General features: G+C 43.8%; 1 protein-coding gene across 2 annotated transcripts in view; it reads right to left on the bottom strand.

Moving 5' to 3' along the window:
• C8b (complement C8 beta chain) overlaps positions 1 to 13358 on the bottom strand; it is a 39538-nt gene that overhangs the window by 22021 nt on the left and 4159 nt on the right. The window contains exons 2-4 of one of the 2 annotated variants that reach the window (XM_034503227.2): positions 9809 to 9965; positions 3691 to 3832; positions 1289 to 1430 (exon numbers count right to left, since the gene is read on the bottom strand). In XM_034503227.2, the coding sequence (XP_034359118.1) occupies positions 1289 to 1430; positions 3691 to 3832; positions 9809 to 9965 (441 nt within the window). The remainder of the gene's footprint in view (positions 1 to 1288; positions 1431 to 3690; positions 3833 to 9808; positions 9966 to 13358) is intronic. The other variant, XM_076934557.1, reaches the window with a different exon arrangement.

A 13358-nucleotide genomic window follows, 5' to 3' on the forward strand; every position in this document is an offset into this window, starting at 1 on the left:
ATCTACGCCTTGAATAGTGCATAGAGGCCAGAAGAGGCCATCACATCCCCTCACACAGTTGTGAACCACCTTGTGGGTGCTGGGAATTGATGCCAGGTCTTTTAGAAGAGCAGTCTTAACTACTGAGTCATTTCTCCAGAGCCACCAGTGCAATCATCTCAGGCCAATCCCAACACACTTGCACATCCCTGTCTCTAGTCCTTTGTTCTTCTGTCAGTGTGCTTTGCTCCTTCTGTAGCAAGTAGCTCTCCTCCATGCTAAGTTGGACTCTATTACTGACTTTGAATGTCTTCTCTGCTTCTTTCCAGCTGTGTTTTCCATGGAGCTCATTTAAGTGTTGAGCACCTCAGTTTTCCTATCCTGGAAGTGGGTACAACTGGCTCCTGAGAGGAGCTCTCATCCAAGTGAAGAGTCTCTTCTCTGATAAACCACCTTTACAGGTCAAGACTGGCAGATATGTAGGGAGGAGGTAAATTTCATTTCTTTCCAGTGGAATTCTTTACAATGATTTTTACGAAGCAAGAGATACTCTCACTCATCTATCTGCAGGCTTAGATGCTGCAGAATGTGGCAAGTGAGATGATTAAATGGGCCTGTTTGGCCATTTCTGACCTTGTTCCTTTGACCTCACAAAAGAGTGGACCCGTGCTTACAAACCCAGAAGCTGGAACACACATCAGCAACAGACCTATCTTGGGAATTCAATACGCCACACAGTGCTCAGAAGTCTCCTATTTGTCAAGACCGTGGATGCTAGGAATGAGGGACATAGAACCAGCCAGATCCCATGACATAAGTTGTCTATAGAATTAAAGAGGTGCATCTAGAAACCCACTGACCCAGCAAATGGTGAGAGTTAAGAATAAGGCACCCCAAGCTGGGCAGTGGTGACACACGCCTTTAATCCCAGCACTTGGGAGGCAGAGGCAGGCAGATTTCTGAGTTCAAGGCCAACCTGGTCTACAGAGTGAGTTCCAGCACAGCCAGGGTATACAGAGAAACCCTGTCTCAAAAAACTGGAAAAAAAAAAAAAAGAATAAGGCATCCCAGTCCTTGAACAGTAATCATGTCAACCCTTCTGTGGCCCTGGCCTGTGTCTATTCATGGTATGTGCTTCTGGAACAACATGGAATCAACCTCAGAGAACACATGGAGGCACTTATTTCTACTTCAGCCTTTCTATTCCAGAGAGAACAAGCAACTGTCTCCTTCCACCCCTTGTCCATCCTTCAGAATTCCACTTACCATTGTGGCTTCTCATCAACCCAGCATGACTGCAGCAACTCACCCGCTGGCCAGATTGCCAATTGCCCAGTACCGCTCCATTTCCTGTTGACATTTTTTATAAATCCTCCTACAGTTGGCTTCATCTGATTGGTCTCCACAGTCATTGTCTCCATTGCAGAGGAGTCTGCGATTCACACACCTCCCTGGGATGGAGAGAGGGGACCACACTCACATGGCTGTACTGAGAGGATACACACTATGAGTGCCAGGTATGTGGCCTCTAATGCCTGTTCTAACGTCTTCATGTATCATGCCTGACTGAAAGGGACACTAAGAGTTCACCCCCGTTTTGTCATCCCACCCCCAGGGAGTTCAGTGCCACAGCTTTGAAAGCACTGAGGAAAAACTATCTAGAGCAATCTGGGAAGGGGAAGGTAATATGTCTAAGAAGCAGAAACCAGGTAGACAGCCAGGATGAAGGTCTGGAACAACCCCTCTTCCTGTTGCCGAGGGTAAGGAGAGGCAGTGGGTAGCTTCTCTGAGTAGCACCAGCAAAGCCATCTTGCAGCTGTGACCCAGCTTCCCTCATCTGTAAAGTGCAGACGTCATCGTCATCACAGCTGCTCAGCATGACACAGGTGTTTAAAGTCAGCACCTAAAAACAGAACCTACTCATGCCAAGTTCTGCAAAAGCCTGTCATGGCTGGAGTTAGTGTCTTTGAGAGCCAAGAACATGTTGCAAGTATATATTTGCAGCATGGTTGGGACCTTACTTGCCTTACCGTGAATCCTTCTTCTAACCCACATCGACTTCAGCACCATCATCTGTATCACTGTTGTATTTTCTCTACATTTTTTTTTTCTCACTGCCTCACTTTTTTGCCTTATTTGTGCATTCTCTGGGCAATAAAGTCCACAAGAGAGGTGGTTCTACTTCCTTGGACATATTGGGTCATTTTTAACTGATGTCCTTCTGTTATAAAAGGTGGAAAAATAACAACCTGGTCTTCAAATGTTTCCTACAAGGTACTTAAACTAAAGCCTGCATGAGTAGCCATTATGGCTCCGGGCGAAACCATGGAACACTGGCCATAATGAGTCCTTGGGTATATTGTAAAAAAGTCTTTCAGATTTATTGGTTGGAATTTTACATTTGCAGGAAGGACTAGAAATTGCTCTGATAATCCTTGTCTGTCTTTTGGAAGCTCTGGACCACAATTCACACAGGTACAGCGAATGGAACACCCCGCTAGATACTTTAGGGCTAAGTATCCCTGGTTGTGCCAGACACTTGAATGAACAGAGATACTCAGATTTCCTGGGATGAGCTGAGCGAACAAGTTGGGAAATAAAAAAGTTGTTTTTACTTGGTTCTGTAGTAGATAATTATTCATTCATGTTCTCTTCCCTTCCTTCTGCCCATTTTCCCATCTGTCTTCCATATTCACTTTCTTTCTCTGTGAATAGTCAACAATCTTAACTGACTACATCACACACTTGGACTTATAATAGATGCACTGATGCAGAAATGCAAATCCAGGGACCATGTTTGCAAGGCCTTACGTTGGCAAGTCCATGCCTCTCAGCGCCACTCCAGAGAGCTGCATGCAGCAGCAGAGCTAAGGTACAACAGAGAGCCTTTTACCTCCGTTGTTACGTACTGTTTATGACTGACTTGTAAGTTACTAACATCACCCTCGCTGTGTTTGAATAGGGATGTCCCCCTTAAGCTCATATGCTTGAAAAATTAGTCTCCTGTGGTGGGACTGTTTGGAAAGATCAGGAGATGTGGCACTGTTAGAGGAGGTATGATATGGGGGAGGGCTTTGAGGTTTCCAAAGACTACTGACATTTTAACTTAGATCTGTCTCTTGCTTTTAGATCATGATGTGATTGATCTCCAGGCTGTTTCTGCTGCCATGTCTTTGCTCTGCCACCATGGACTCTAACTCTCTGAAACTGTAAGTTCAATTAAATTCTTTCTGCTATGAGTTGTCTTGGTTATGGTACCTTAGCAATAGAAAAGTACCTACCACAACACTCAGTTTCTATTGATGTAATCAAAATCCCAAAAGGTTAAATGAGATATTCTAGATCACGCACAGTCAGAGTTAGACCTGACCTAGGACTTCTGATTCCAGCATATCTAACTTATGTCACAAAATGGATATAATCAGCTCAGCTTCCAGATTCTCACAGTCACTCCTCCCCTGACATGCTGGGTGATTTATGGCAAGTAACCTCTACAAGCCTCAATTTCTTAGAATGTAAAATAGGAATAACAAAAATGCTACCTTACTATATGCATGCTGTCATGGGATAACACACAGGTTTGTGGTCAGGAATCCTCCTGACCTGTCCTGCAAGCCTGATCTTCATGAACTCTATATGTCTATCCCTCCACCATCACATGCTATTTTCTGCTAGTCAAGCTTTTTTTCCCATTCCCACACCCATCCATACCTGTCTGTGCACACACAAAGCCTTCACATTGCACTTGACTTCTGCAGGGTCGGGTGGTAACACAGTCTTCAACTTCCTTGTCGGAGAAGTTGCACAATTCCCCATAGAACTGAGAGGGCCGCAGCAAGTAAGCGTGTCTGTACTGTAGGGGACAGAAACAAAGGGAGCCAATGATGGGACCTTGAGGACCGCAGGAGCTAAGGATACTGCATACAAATGATCACCAACCAAGCTGTGGGTGCTGGGAAGTCATACAGTTGGCTGATTGCTACTTGCCCAATTCTTGTGCTTCCTTCACCACATACACTGAAGTTCTGTGCAAGGCTGGCAACTTTCTGAATGTTTCTGCATCCTCCCTGAAGTTAGGAGACTTGTCTTGAGTCTTTGTTTTGTTTCTGCTGTGGTCTGACAAGATTTGTTGAGTGTGAGAAAGGCATAGGCCTTGGAATCAAAAATTAATAAGGGGGCTAATATAGTCAGTTCAACAATGAACTAACTCTTGGCTTAATTATCCCAGTGGGTGATTCATATATTGTCACACATTGCTTAAGGCATCAGTGTAATATAAATGGAGTATGTGCTCTGAAGCTCCAACTGATGCTGGTCCTTTCCTAGTTGTATGATGTTGGGCAAGTAGCTCAGTCTTCAGAACCCAAATTTACTCATGTGTAAACTGGGGGCAATGAATTACCTAAATATACAGTTTAGAATTTAAATTATGTTATAGATTCGTTAATATTATTTATATATTATGAATTACATATTAACTTATATCATATATCATCATATAGTATCTCAGGCTTACATTTTTCTGGCACAAAGTAGGTACTCAATTTCTCATCAGTATTTTCTTTTTTATTACCAACTGTTTTAGGAAATCAATATTTCTATTTCTTCTCTTCTTGTTCATTTATTCTGAAAATATTGATTAATCTATCTCATATTTGAAAGGGTAAGTATTCTTGCTTGTTTGCCTGTTGTAGGTTTTCTAATCATCATTAAGTGTCCTATCCTGCCTTCAAAGGGAGAGGGTGATTGACAGTGGCAGGAGGCACCAGGCAGTGACAGCACAGTGGAACAGGAATAAGACAGGGCAAGTGCAAAGTGCTCTGTAGGCTCATGGTGAAATCCCTATTGCAAAAGGAAGAGACAGCAACTGGCTTCTAGTAAGAACATCAAGGCTGAGACCTGAACATTGGGGAGGAATATCAGGCAGATGTGGAGGACAGAAGAAGGACAGCCTGGACAGAGGAAGGTTTTGAGTTAAACTGAGAGAGTGGAGGATGCATCTTCTTATCCCAGAAACTAGAGATGACTTTGTCATGGATGGAGAGGAGTATATGAGGAAAATTGTGGAGAAGTGGAGAGATTCAGAGTAGGGCATGCAGCCAGGGACCCCAGGCTGGGTGAGGGGGTGGGTAATAGAAAAGAGTGATTGCATTTGGATGGTTTTCTAACTTTAAGCAGTCAAATTTTGGATACACAAAGTGTGGCAAATGAGTAGAGTGGCCCCTCTTCAGATTGACAAAAGGCACAGTTACTCCATATGTGACATCTGTACTGTGGCTCTGGAAATGCAGAAAGGAATATAGACAGCCATCACCTGTGCTTCTTGTCCTTAGAGACACATTCTTCCTAGAAGGTAGACAGAAGCCTGCAAATAAGACATTGAGGAACAAACAAACCAAAAGTAAAGGAAACTATCAACAAATTAAGTATGGAAGAAACATACCTCCATACAATGAATGACAAACCGACAGAAGATGGCATGTTAAATGGGGAAAGGCTGAAGGTATGTATTCAAAAAGTCTGGGACAAAGTAGCATGCCTATTCAACACAGAACTGGAAGTATACGGCAGAGTAATCAGGCAGAAGACAGAAATAAAATGCAGATAAATTGAAAGGGGAAAAGGTAAAAGAATTCTGTTTGTCAATAATATGATCTTGTATGTAAAACCTCTAAACACTCGATCAAAACACGACTAGAGTTGATAAATACAGTAAGGTTGCAAGATATACAAAGTCCAGTAGCATTTTGTAAACTTCCAACAGACAGGTTAAAAAAGAGCTTTAAAATCACTTTAGTTACATCATCCTCAGAATAATAAGACAGGCAGAAATAAGTTTAATGTACGAAGGGAGAGGCTCATCGTAATGATAACTTAAGAAGACAGGAGATATTTTATTTTTACCAGTTAGAAGAAGCAATGTTAAAATGTCTACACTATCCAAGGTAATCTGAGACTTGATGCAATCCCTATCAAGGTATGAGGGTTTATAGAACTAGTGGTGGGGGGGGTGAAGATCACAAAATCCATATAGAACCACAAAACACCCAGAAGAGTGAGACAATCCTTAGCAAGAAAAGCAAGGCAAGGAGGCATCACAACCCAAGACTTCCAGACGTGCTATAGAGCTAGTGTGATCACAAAAAAATAGGGTAAACATGAACACATGCACACAGACCAATGGAACAGAGAAAAAAATCCAGGGTGAATCCATGTACTTGTGGCCAGAAGATTGTTCTAAGGCACCAAGAACATGTACTTGGAATGGATCATTTCTTAAAAAGAAGTGGTGCTGGGAACTGGGTAAACAAAGGGGGTCACATGGGAAGTAACATGCTCTTCTTGCAAGCATAAGGACCTGAGATCGATCCCTGAAACCCACTTTTTAAAAAGCCAAGTGCGATGGTGTGTGAATGTAGTGCCAAGACTAGGGAGGCAGAAAGAGGTACAACCCTCTTGTCTACCTCACTTGGTGATTTCAGATGACCCTATCTCAAAAAGGTGGCACATGATGAATGACTGACCTCCTCCTGGGTGCATGCACATACAAGTACATTTGAACACCACACACTAATGCACGCGCACACGCACACACACACACACAGAGAGAGAGAGAGAGAGAGAGAGAGAGAGAGAGAGAGAGAGAGAGAGAACACAAATAAATGAACACTATATACACATAAATGCGTAGGAGACTGAAGCTAGACAGGCCTTTATATAAAAAGACCACTTGCCGCACACACCTTTAATCCAGTCACTCAGGAAATAGAGGCAGGCAGAGCTTTGATTGGAGACCAGCCTGGTTTACAGAGTGAGGTCCAGGACAGCCAGGGCTATGCAGAGAGAAACAATTTCTTGCTCCCCTCAAGGAAAAAAAGAAAGAAGGAAGGAAAGGAAGGAAGAAAGAAAGAAAGGGAGGGAGGGAGGGAGGGAGGGAGGGAGGAAGGAAGGAAAAAAGGAAGGAAGGAAGGAAGGAAGGAAGGAAGAAAGGAAGGAAGGAAGGAAGGAAGGAAGGAAAGAAGGAAGAAAGGAAGAAAGGAAGAAAGGAAGAAAGGAAGAAAGGAAGACAGGAAGACAGGAAGAAAGGAAGACAGGAAGACAGGAAGACAGGAAAAGAAAAACTTGAAATGAGTTAGCTATTAGACTGAACCATAGGGGAAACACTTCAAGACCTGACCATATAGAAAACACGATTTTAGAAAGTAGAGGCAATAAAAGCCAAACTAGGCAAACGGGATCAGATCATATTAGGAGGTTTCTGTATAACCAAGGAACTGGTCAACAGTGTTAAGAACAAACTGAAGAATAAGGAAAATATCTGCACATTATTTACTTGTCAAGAGGCTAATCCCCTGGATATATAAGAAAATTCAATGAGCAGAAAAAATTTTCTAACAATCTGAGTTTAAAATAGGCAAGTGGTCTCTACAAATATGTTTAAGTGATAATATTCAAATGGCAGAAATGCGGAGAAGAGGAAGGTCTTAGACTCTGCAGATAGGAGTGTGAGTTAACATAACCATTATGGATTACGGAAAGCAGTACTTTAGGCTCCACAAAAGCAGGAAGAGGATGAGAAGGAAGAAGGAAGGAAAAATAAAAAATTCAAAATCCTGGAAATAGATTTACCATATGAACCAGCAGTCTAAATACTGAGTATAGATCCAAAGGAAATGATGACATTTTATAACAGATAGAGTTACAAGAGTCACCATAGCCAAAATAAGAATCAACAAACATCTTCATCAAGACATGAATGGACTTAAATGGTATGATTGACAATAGAATACTGATCATCCGTAAAAGGATGACCCAGTTATTTGGGGCAACATGGATGGGATCGCAGGACATTGTGTTAAGGAAATAAGCTTGAAAGAAAAAGCCAATCAGAGGTTCTCACTCATTTGTAGAAGCAGAAATAGTTCATCCCAGTAGTGGAGAATAGACCGGAGGCTGCTAGAGACTAAGAAGGACAAGGGGCCCAGGCAGGTATTGATTATCAAAACACTCTGTGTGGGGAATTCTATTGCTCTATATTGCAGATGATATAAGCCCACAATAATTGTACAGTTCAAAGTACCTAGCAGGGGTTGTGTTGATGCTTCTCTACATGTCAGTACAAGATAACAATTATGTCTGCATGATGGAAAACCTAACTGCCCTGGCTTGATCATTACCCAGTGTATATATGTATTAAATTATAAAACTATAATCGATAAATAAGCAAATACTGTAAGTCAATGAAAAGATAAAAATAAAGGCACACACACACAGACACACACACACACACACACACACACACACAGAGAGAGAGAGAGAGAGAGAGAGAGAGAGAGAGAGAGAGAGAGAGAGAGAGACTCCCAGAAGACTAGCCCCAGGCTAAGTGGGTTTGAGGAGGATGGAAAGATTGAAGGAAATACACATGGTTTTGCTTGAGAGGTTTCACTGAGTCCTAGGCATGGATCCTACAGACAGGGCCGATGCCAGCTGAGAAAGTCTACAGTGAGTTGCAGTGAGCAGCTCTGGTTGGTTCATGCTTAGTCCTTCTGGTTTATGGTGCAGATGAGGCAATTATCCAGATAATTGGATCAATGTTGATAACTTCAGCAAGAAAGCCTACTCTGAGAACAGAATGAAAGTGCTTGGCTCTCCCCATTGATCCAAGTAACTGAGTAATTGTCCTGGGCCAACTTCTTCAGCCTCTTCAGAGTCTTTGCCATGATAGGTCTGGGTTCCCACGGAGCCAAGGGAATGACAGCTGTTCTCTCTCTCGCTTTGTCTCTCCCGGTCTCTGTCCCTCAGTCTCAGTCTCTCAGTCTCTCTCTCTCTCTCAGCCTCTCTCTCTCTCTCTCTCTCTCTCTCTCTCTCTCTCTCTCTCTCTCTGTGTGTGTGTGTGTATGTCTTCTGGCACATTTGCTTTGTTTAGAGCTGGGATCCTGGGTCAGCCCTCCCAACACAAGGAAGCTGAAGGATAAACAACATGGAAACTAGTTAGTTCTACAGGCAGAAAAGTCAGTAAGGACCCTGTGGCCTGAGCTAAGGCTTGTATATACTACTAGAAGGCTCCAAGAAGCTACTTACTTCCCTACGTCTCCATTTACCTATCTAATAGAGTATGTGACAAAGATGTTCTTTTCTTTGCAAAGATGTCAGAAAGCAGAATGAGTGAGCTCAATTGTAAGAGACTTAAACACCTCTTACGTGTATGTGCACTTAATTCTGAATTGAATGTCTTTACAAGTTTTCTGTTTAGGGTCGTAAGTGATAAAAATCACAGTATGATATATGCTTGATATACGGAAGAGGGTATCTAGAGAAGCTCGCAAAAGTTGCTTAGTCTAACTGGAGCTGGGACTGGTGAGCAGTCAGGGAAGGCTTCACGGAAGAGGTTGTACTGAGCAGAGTTTCAAGTTCTGAGTCATGTTAGAAAGTGAAGGTGGTGGGAAACATCCTTGCTGGCTGAGAAAACAGTGCAGACTGAGACGGAGAGGGGGTGATGTGGTTGGAAGAATACAACAGTGTATAATACAGTGTATAAAGCTGATGTATCCTATATACGAGGTGAGGTTAGGTGACAGAGAAGTCTGCCCTTGGTCTTGAGGGCTCATGTGGGGAAAGAGTGGGCAGATGTAGATTTGTGGTTCCTTCCCTGGCTATACTGTGTAAGATGAATAGAAAGAGCAGGTCAGAGGTAGAAAGCTGCTAAGACATCCAACAGCCTACATTTTAAAGGGCAGACTATGGCCAGGGACCACCACCTCTGCCAGGCTTGTTGACCACTAGTCTTCACTACCTCCCATCCCTGCTCACCCAAAGTCTGGTAGCTTACCCTTTTCTTCTGACAGGGGTCACATGCAGTCCAGGAGGACCAGGTGGATAGCTCACAGTCGATAGGCTCTGGGGTGACATCTACACTCCGTACTGGTCTGCTCTTAACAAGGCTCCCATTGACTGCATTTGTCTCAAAGAAATCTGGCTTCTCACCTCTGAAAATCACCATAAGAGGAGAGTTGAGTATCCTAAATGAATTACATTCATTCCCTGTCACCCATCAAATTAATGTAGATCAGATCAGGAGCACAAGGAAGTCGTTTATCATTTTAGTACTAGTTAATTCATCTAACAATATGTACTGAGCCCTCAGGAAGTGCCTGACATTAGGACTCCTGTGGTAACTCCAGTTAGAAGACAATGTCTCAGCAGCTTGTGGACTCTGATTTCCAGTCTGTATGAGCTTCCCTTTTCTCTTCTACACAGTGGCTGAGATGCATTCCTTTATGTAGCTGTTTCTGGCTTATAAATGATAGTCAATAGGTGAGCCTTTAACAAACCCTTTGGATATGCAGGAAATCCAACCACAGCAACTCACTCCCTATCTCTCTGGGCCTCTTTTTATCCTCTGGAAATGGAGGGGTTTGGACTAGATGGTGCCTTTTTATATTAAAAGTCTATGAAACACTTGTCAAGAACAATTGATACTTAGGATACTAGGTTTCAGGGGGTTTGGCACACAGTCTACTTAAAAGAGAAACGTGTCTTGCATCTTAACTCTAGGGAACTTTGCCCAGTAGGCAATATTTTAATGCACGGAGCTCCAATGGGCGGGGCTGAGCTTGAGGATGTGTAGAGGTTAGGTGTGAGTTGATTAAGTCTGGAGGCTGGGGAGAGGGAGAGAGGCTGGGGCACGAGGTGAATCTGAACTACAGCAGGGGCAGGGGAGAGGAATGGGTGAGTGTGTTTTCATGGAAGTGATAGGAAGTGCCTGGCAAGCGGATGGCCTGGAAGGGCAAGAGAGGAAGGAGTTTTGGTTGATGTTGTATCCTTGAATGCCAAGGGGGTGGGGCGCAGGAGGACAGAGATCGTGGGCAACAGAGATGTCGGGGAAGATGGTGGAAGCAGGTTAAGCTCTAGGTGTCCATGGGATGTCTATATAAACTTAGTCAGGCCTTTCCTGCCTGCGCCTTCTGCCTGGGCAGACCGTCAGCATGTCTGTTCTTCATAAGACCCCACAATCTGAAGGCCTCCCAAGAGGTCGGCTACAGCCAGAGCCACAGATGGGAGCCTAGCGTGGCTGCCCGCCAAGAGGCCCAACAAGCAGCTGACTGAGACGGAGGCAGATACTTGCACCCAACGAATGATCTGAAGTCAGGGAACCCTGTGGTTGAATTGGGAAAGGCTAGAAGAGGTTGAGGAGCAAGAGGGTGACCCCATGGGAAGACCAGCAATCTCAGTGAACCTGGACCCCTGAGATCTCTTGGACACTGATACACCAACCAGGCGGCATACATAAGCTGGTTCCAGGCCCCTGACACATATACAGCTGAGGACTGCCTGGTCTGGTCTCAGTGGGAGACGATGCACCTAACCCTCGAGAAACTTGAGGCCTCAGGGAGTGGGGAGGCTTGTCAGGGTGTGGGGGGTCTATGGGGGCATGGGGACATCCTCTTGGAGAGGGGGAGGAGGAATGGGATGGGGAATTGTTGGAGGACAGAAAAGGAGGGGGACAGTGATTGGACTGTGAAGATTATTTAAAATATTAAAAAAGAAAGAAGTGTAAAATTGCACCTGCCTGACAGATGAAATCCTCAATTTGTCTCACTGCTCCACATAACACTCTGAATGTTTTATTTAAAAAGTTTGACGGGTTTGTTTACTTGCTTTTTCTTTTTTTTATGTGTATACGAGTGCACTCCTTTTAAAATGTAGCCGTTTATTAGTTGCTTAGGCTCTCTGAAACTATTACTAATTTAGACTTACAGTTTCAGCAGATGTTTGAAAGGAAAGAGAAAAGATAAATTTAAAAACCATCTACATGCTTGATAATTGACATTCACGTTTAAACTATTGGACTAAAGGCATTCTATCAGTACCAATGTTTGGTCACAAATAAGCTATCTGTCAGCAGCTGTAACCACAATGGTTGTATTATTAATGACTTCTGACAGTTAACAACAGTTGGCAGTGTCTTAATTGAGGTTTCTATTGCTACAATGAAACATCAAGACAAAAAAAGAAGAAGAAGAAAAAAAAAACTCAGTCAAGACACAATTCTCACCTGGGTCTGGGTCTGAAATCGGGAAGGAACGCCTGTGCTAGAGACACAGAGCTGGCTGGGGCACACTGAGGAGGGAAATGACTGGCCTCTTTTGAGAGAAGCAGGCCAGATGTATCAGTTTCTTTTCTATCCTGTGATAAAACACCATGGCCAAGGTGACTTACCGGAGGTTTTATCTGTCTTACATTTCGGGAGGACTAAGAGACCATTATGGTAGGGAAGTGTGGCAGCAAGCAGCAGATATGAGGCAGCTGGAGGTGAAAGCTGAGAGCTTGAACCATGGCAGGAAGCAGAAAAAAAGTGAACTGAAGATAGCTCGAGGCTTTAAAACCTCAAAACTGGGCCCCAGTGATATACATACTCCATCAGTGCCACGCCTCCTAAGACTACCCAGACATCACTACCAACTGGGGCCAAGTGATCAAACATCCAAACCTATATAGGTCAGTCTCCTTCAAATCACCAGACCAAGGAAAAGTGATTTAGGGGGCATCAGTGATGCAGAGTGGGGGAGGGGCGGTATCAGGTTGAGCCAGGCAGGGCGTGAAGGATCTGTGGAGATGAATGAAGCTTGGAAATGGGGGTAGAGGGCAGAGGAGTCACACCTTCAGAACAGACAAGCAACATGGGAAGAGAAATGTCTAAAATGTAAGGCAGGCTATTTGCTAAGTCCCTGGCACACAGCTGGCCAAGTGAATGAACGGGTTCATTATTTCACCTGTATGAGCCTCAGTTTCTCTGCCTAGAACATGACAGGTGGACTGTGATTCTTTTTGATCTCTTCCTATGAGTGTGTACATCACTATAAGATCCCTTGTAGCTTGTACTTCCTTTTTTAAGCTATAAAAGAGGTGAGAAGAAGAAAGGAATGAAGATTTGTCGAGGGCCTAGGATGTCAGACGTAAGCATTGTGCAAGCTGTTATCTTCTGCTTTCCTCACATCCCACAGATGAGAAGATAACCATGGGACGTTGTCAGCTGGACAGACACTGAAGTGACTCAGAGAGACACAACATGCTTGCTGTAGTGAAACCAGGACACAGTGGCCCCAGGATCTAAGCGTGAGATCAGTCTGATCCTGAGCATACATGGGCTCTGTCTCTTGCCCCATAATGTCTGGAAGCAGATCCAACCTGCATCCACTCCAGTCACCTCCCACCACTGTTGCTTTACGTGTCTGCAAGACACTTGCTTCATCCCCGTTTCTAAGATTAAGTCATTAGGGGAAACATCACAAAGCTTCCACCTGTCAAGCACACAGGATGTCATGCCAAACAAGGTCATTAACAACACATTCTCACTTGGCAACAGTCCTAAAGGGAGC

The sequence above is a fragment of the Arvicanthis niloticus genome, chromosome 5 (assembly GCF_011762505.2).
Source record: "Arvicanthis niloticus isolate mArvNil1 chromosome 5, mArvNil1.pat.X, whole genome shotgun sequence".
Lineage (NCBI taxonomy): Eukaryota > Metazoa > Chordata > Mammalia > Rodentia > Muridae > Arvicanthis > Arvicanthis niloticus.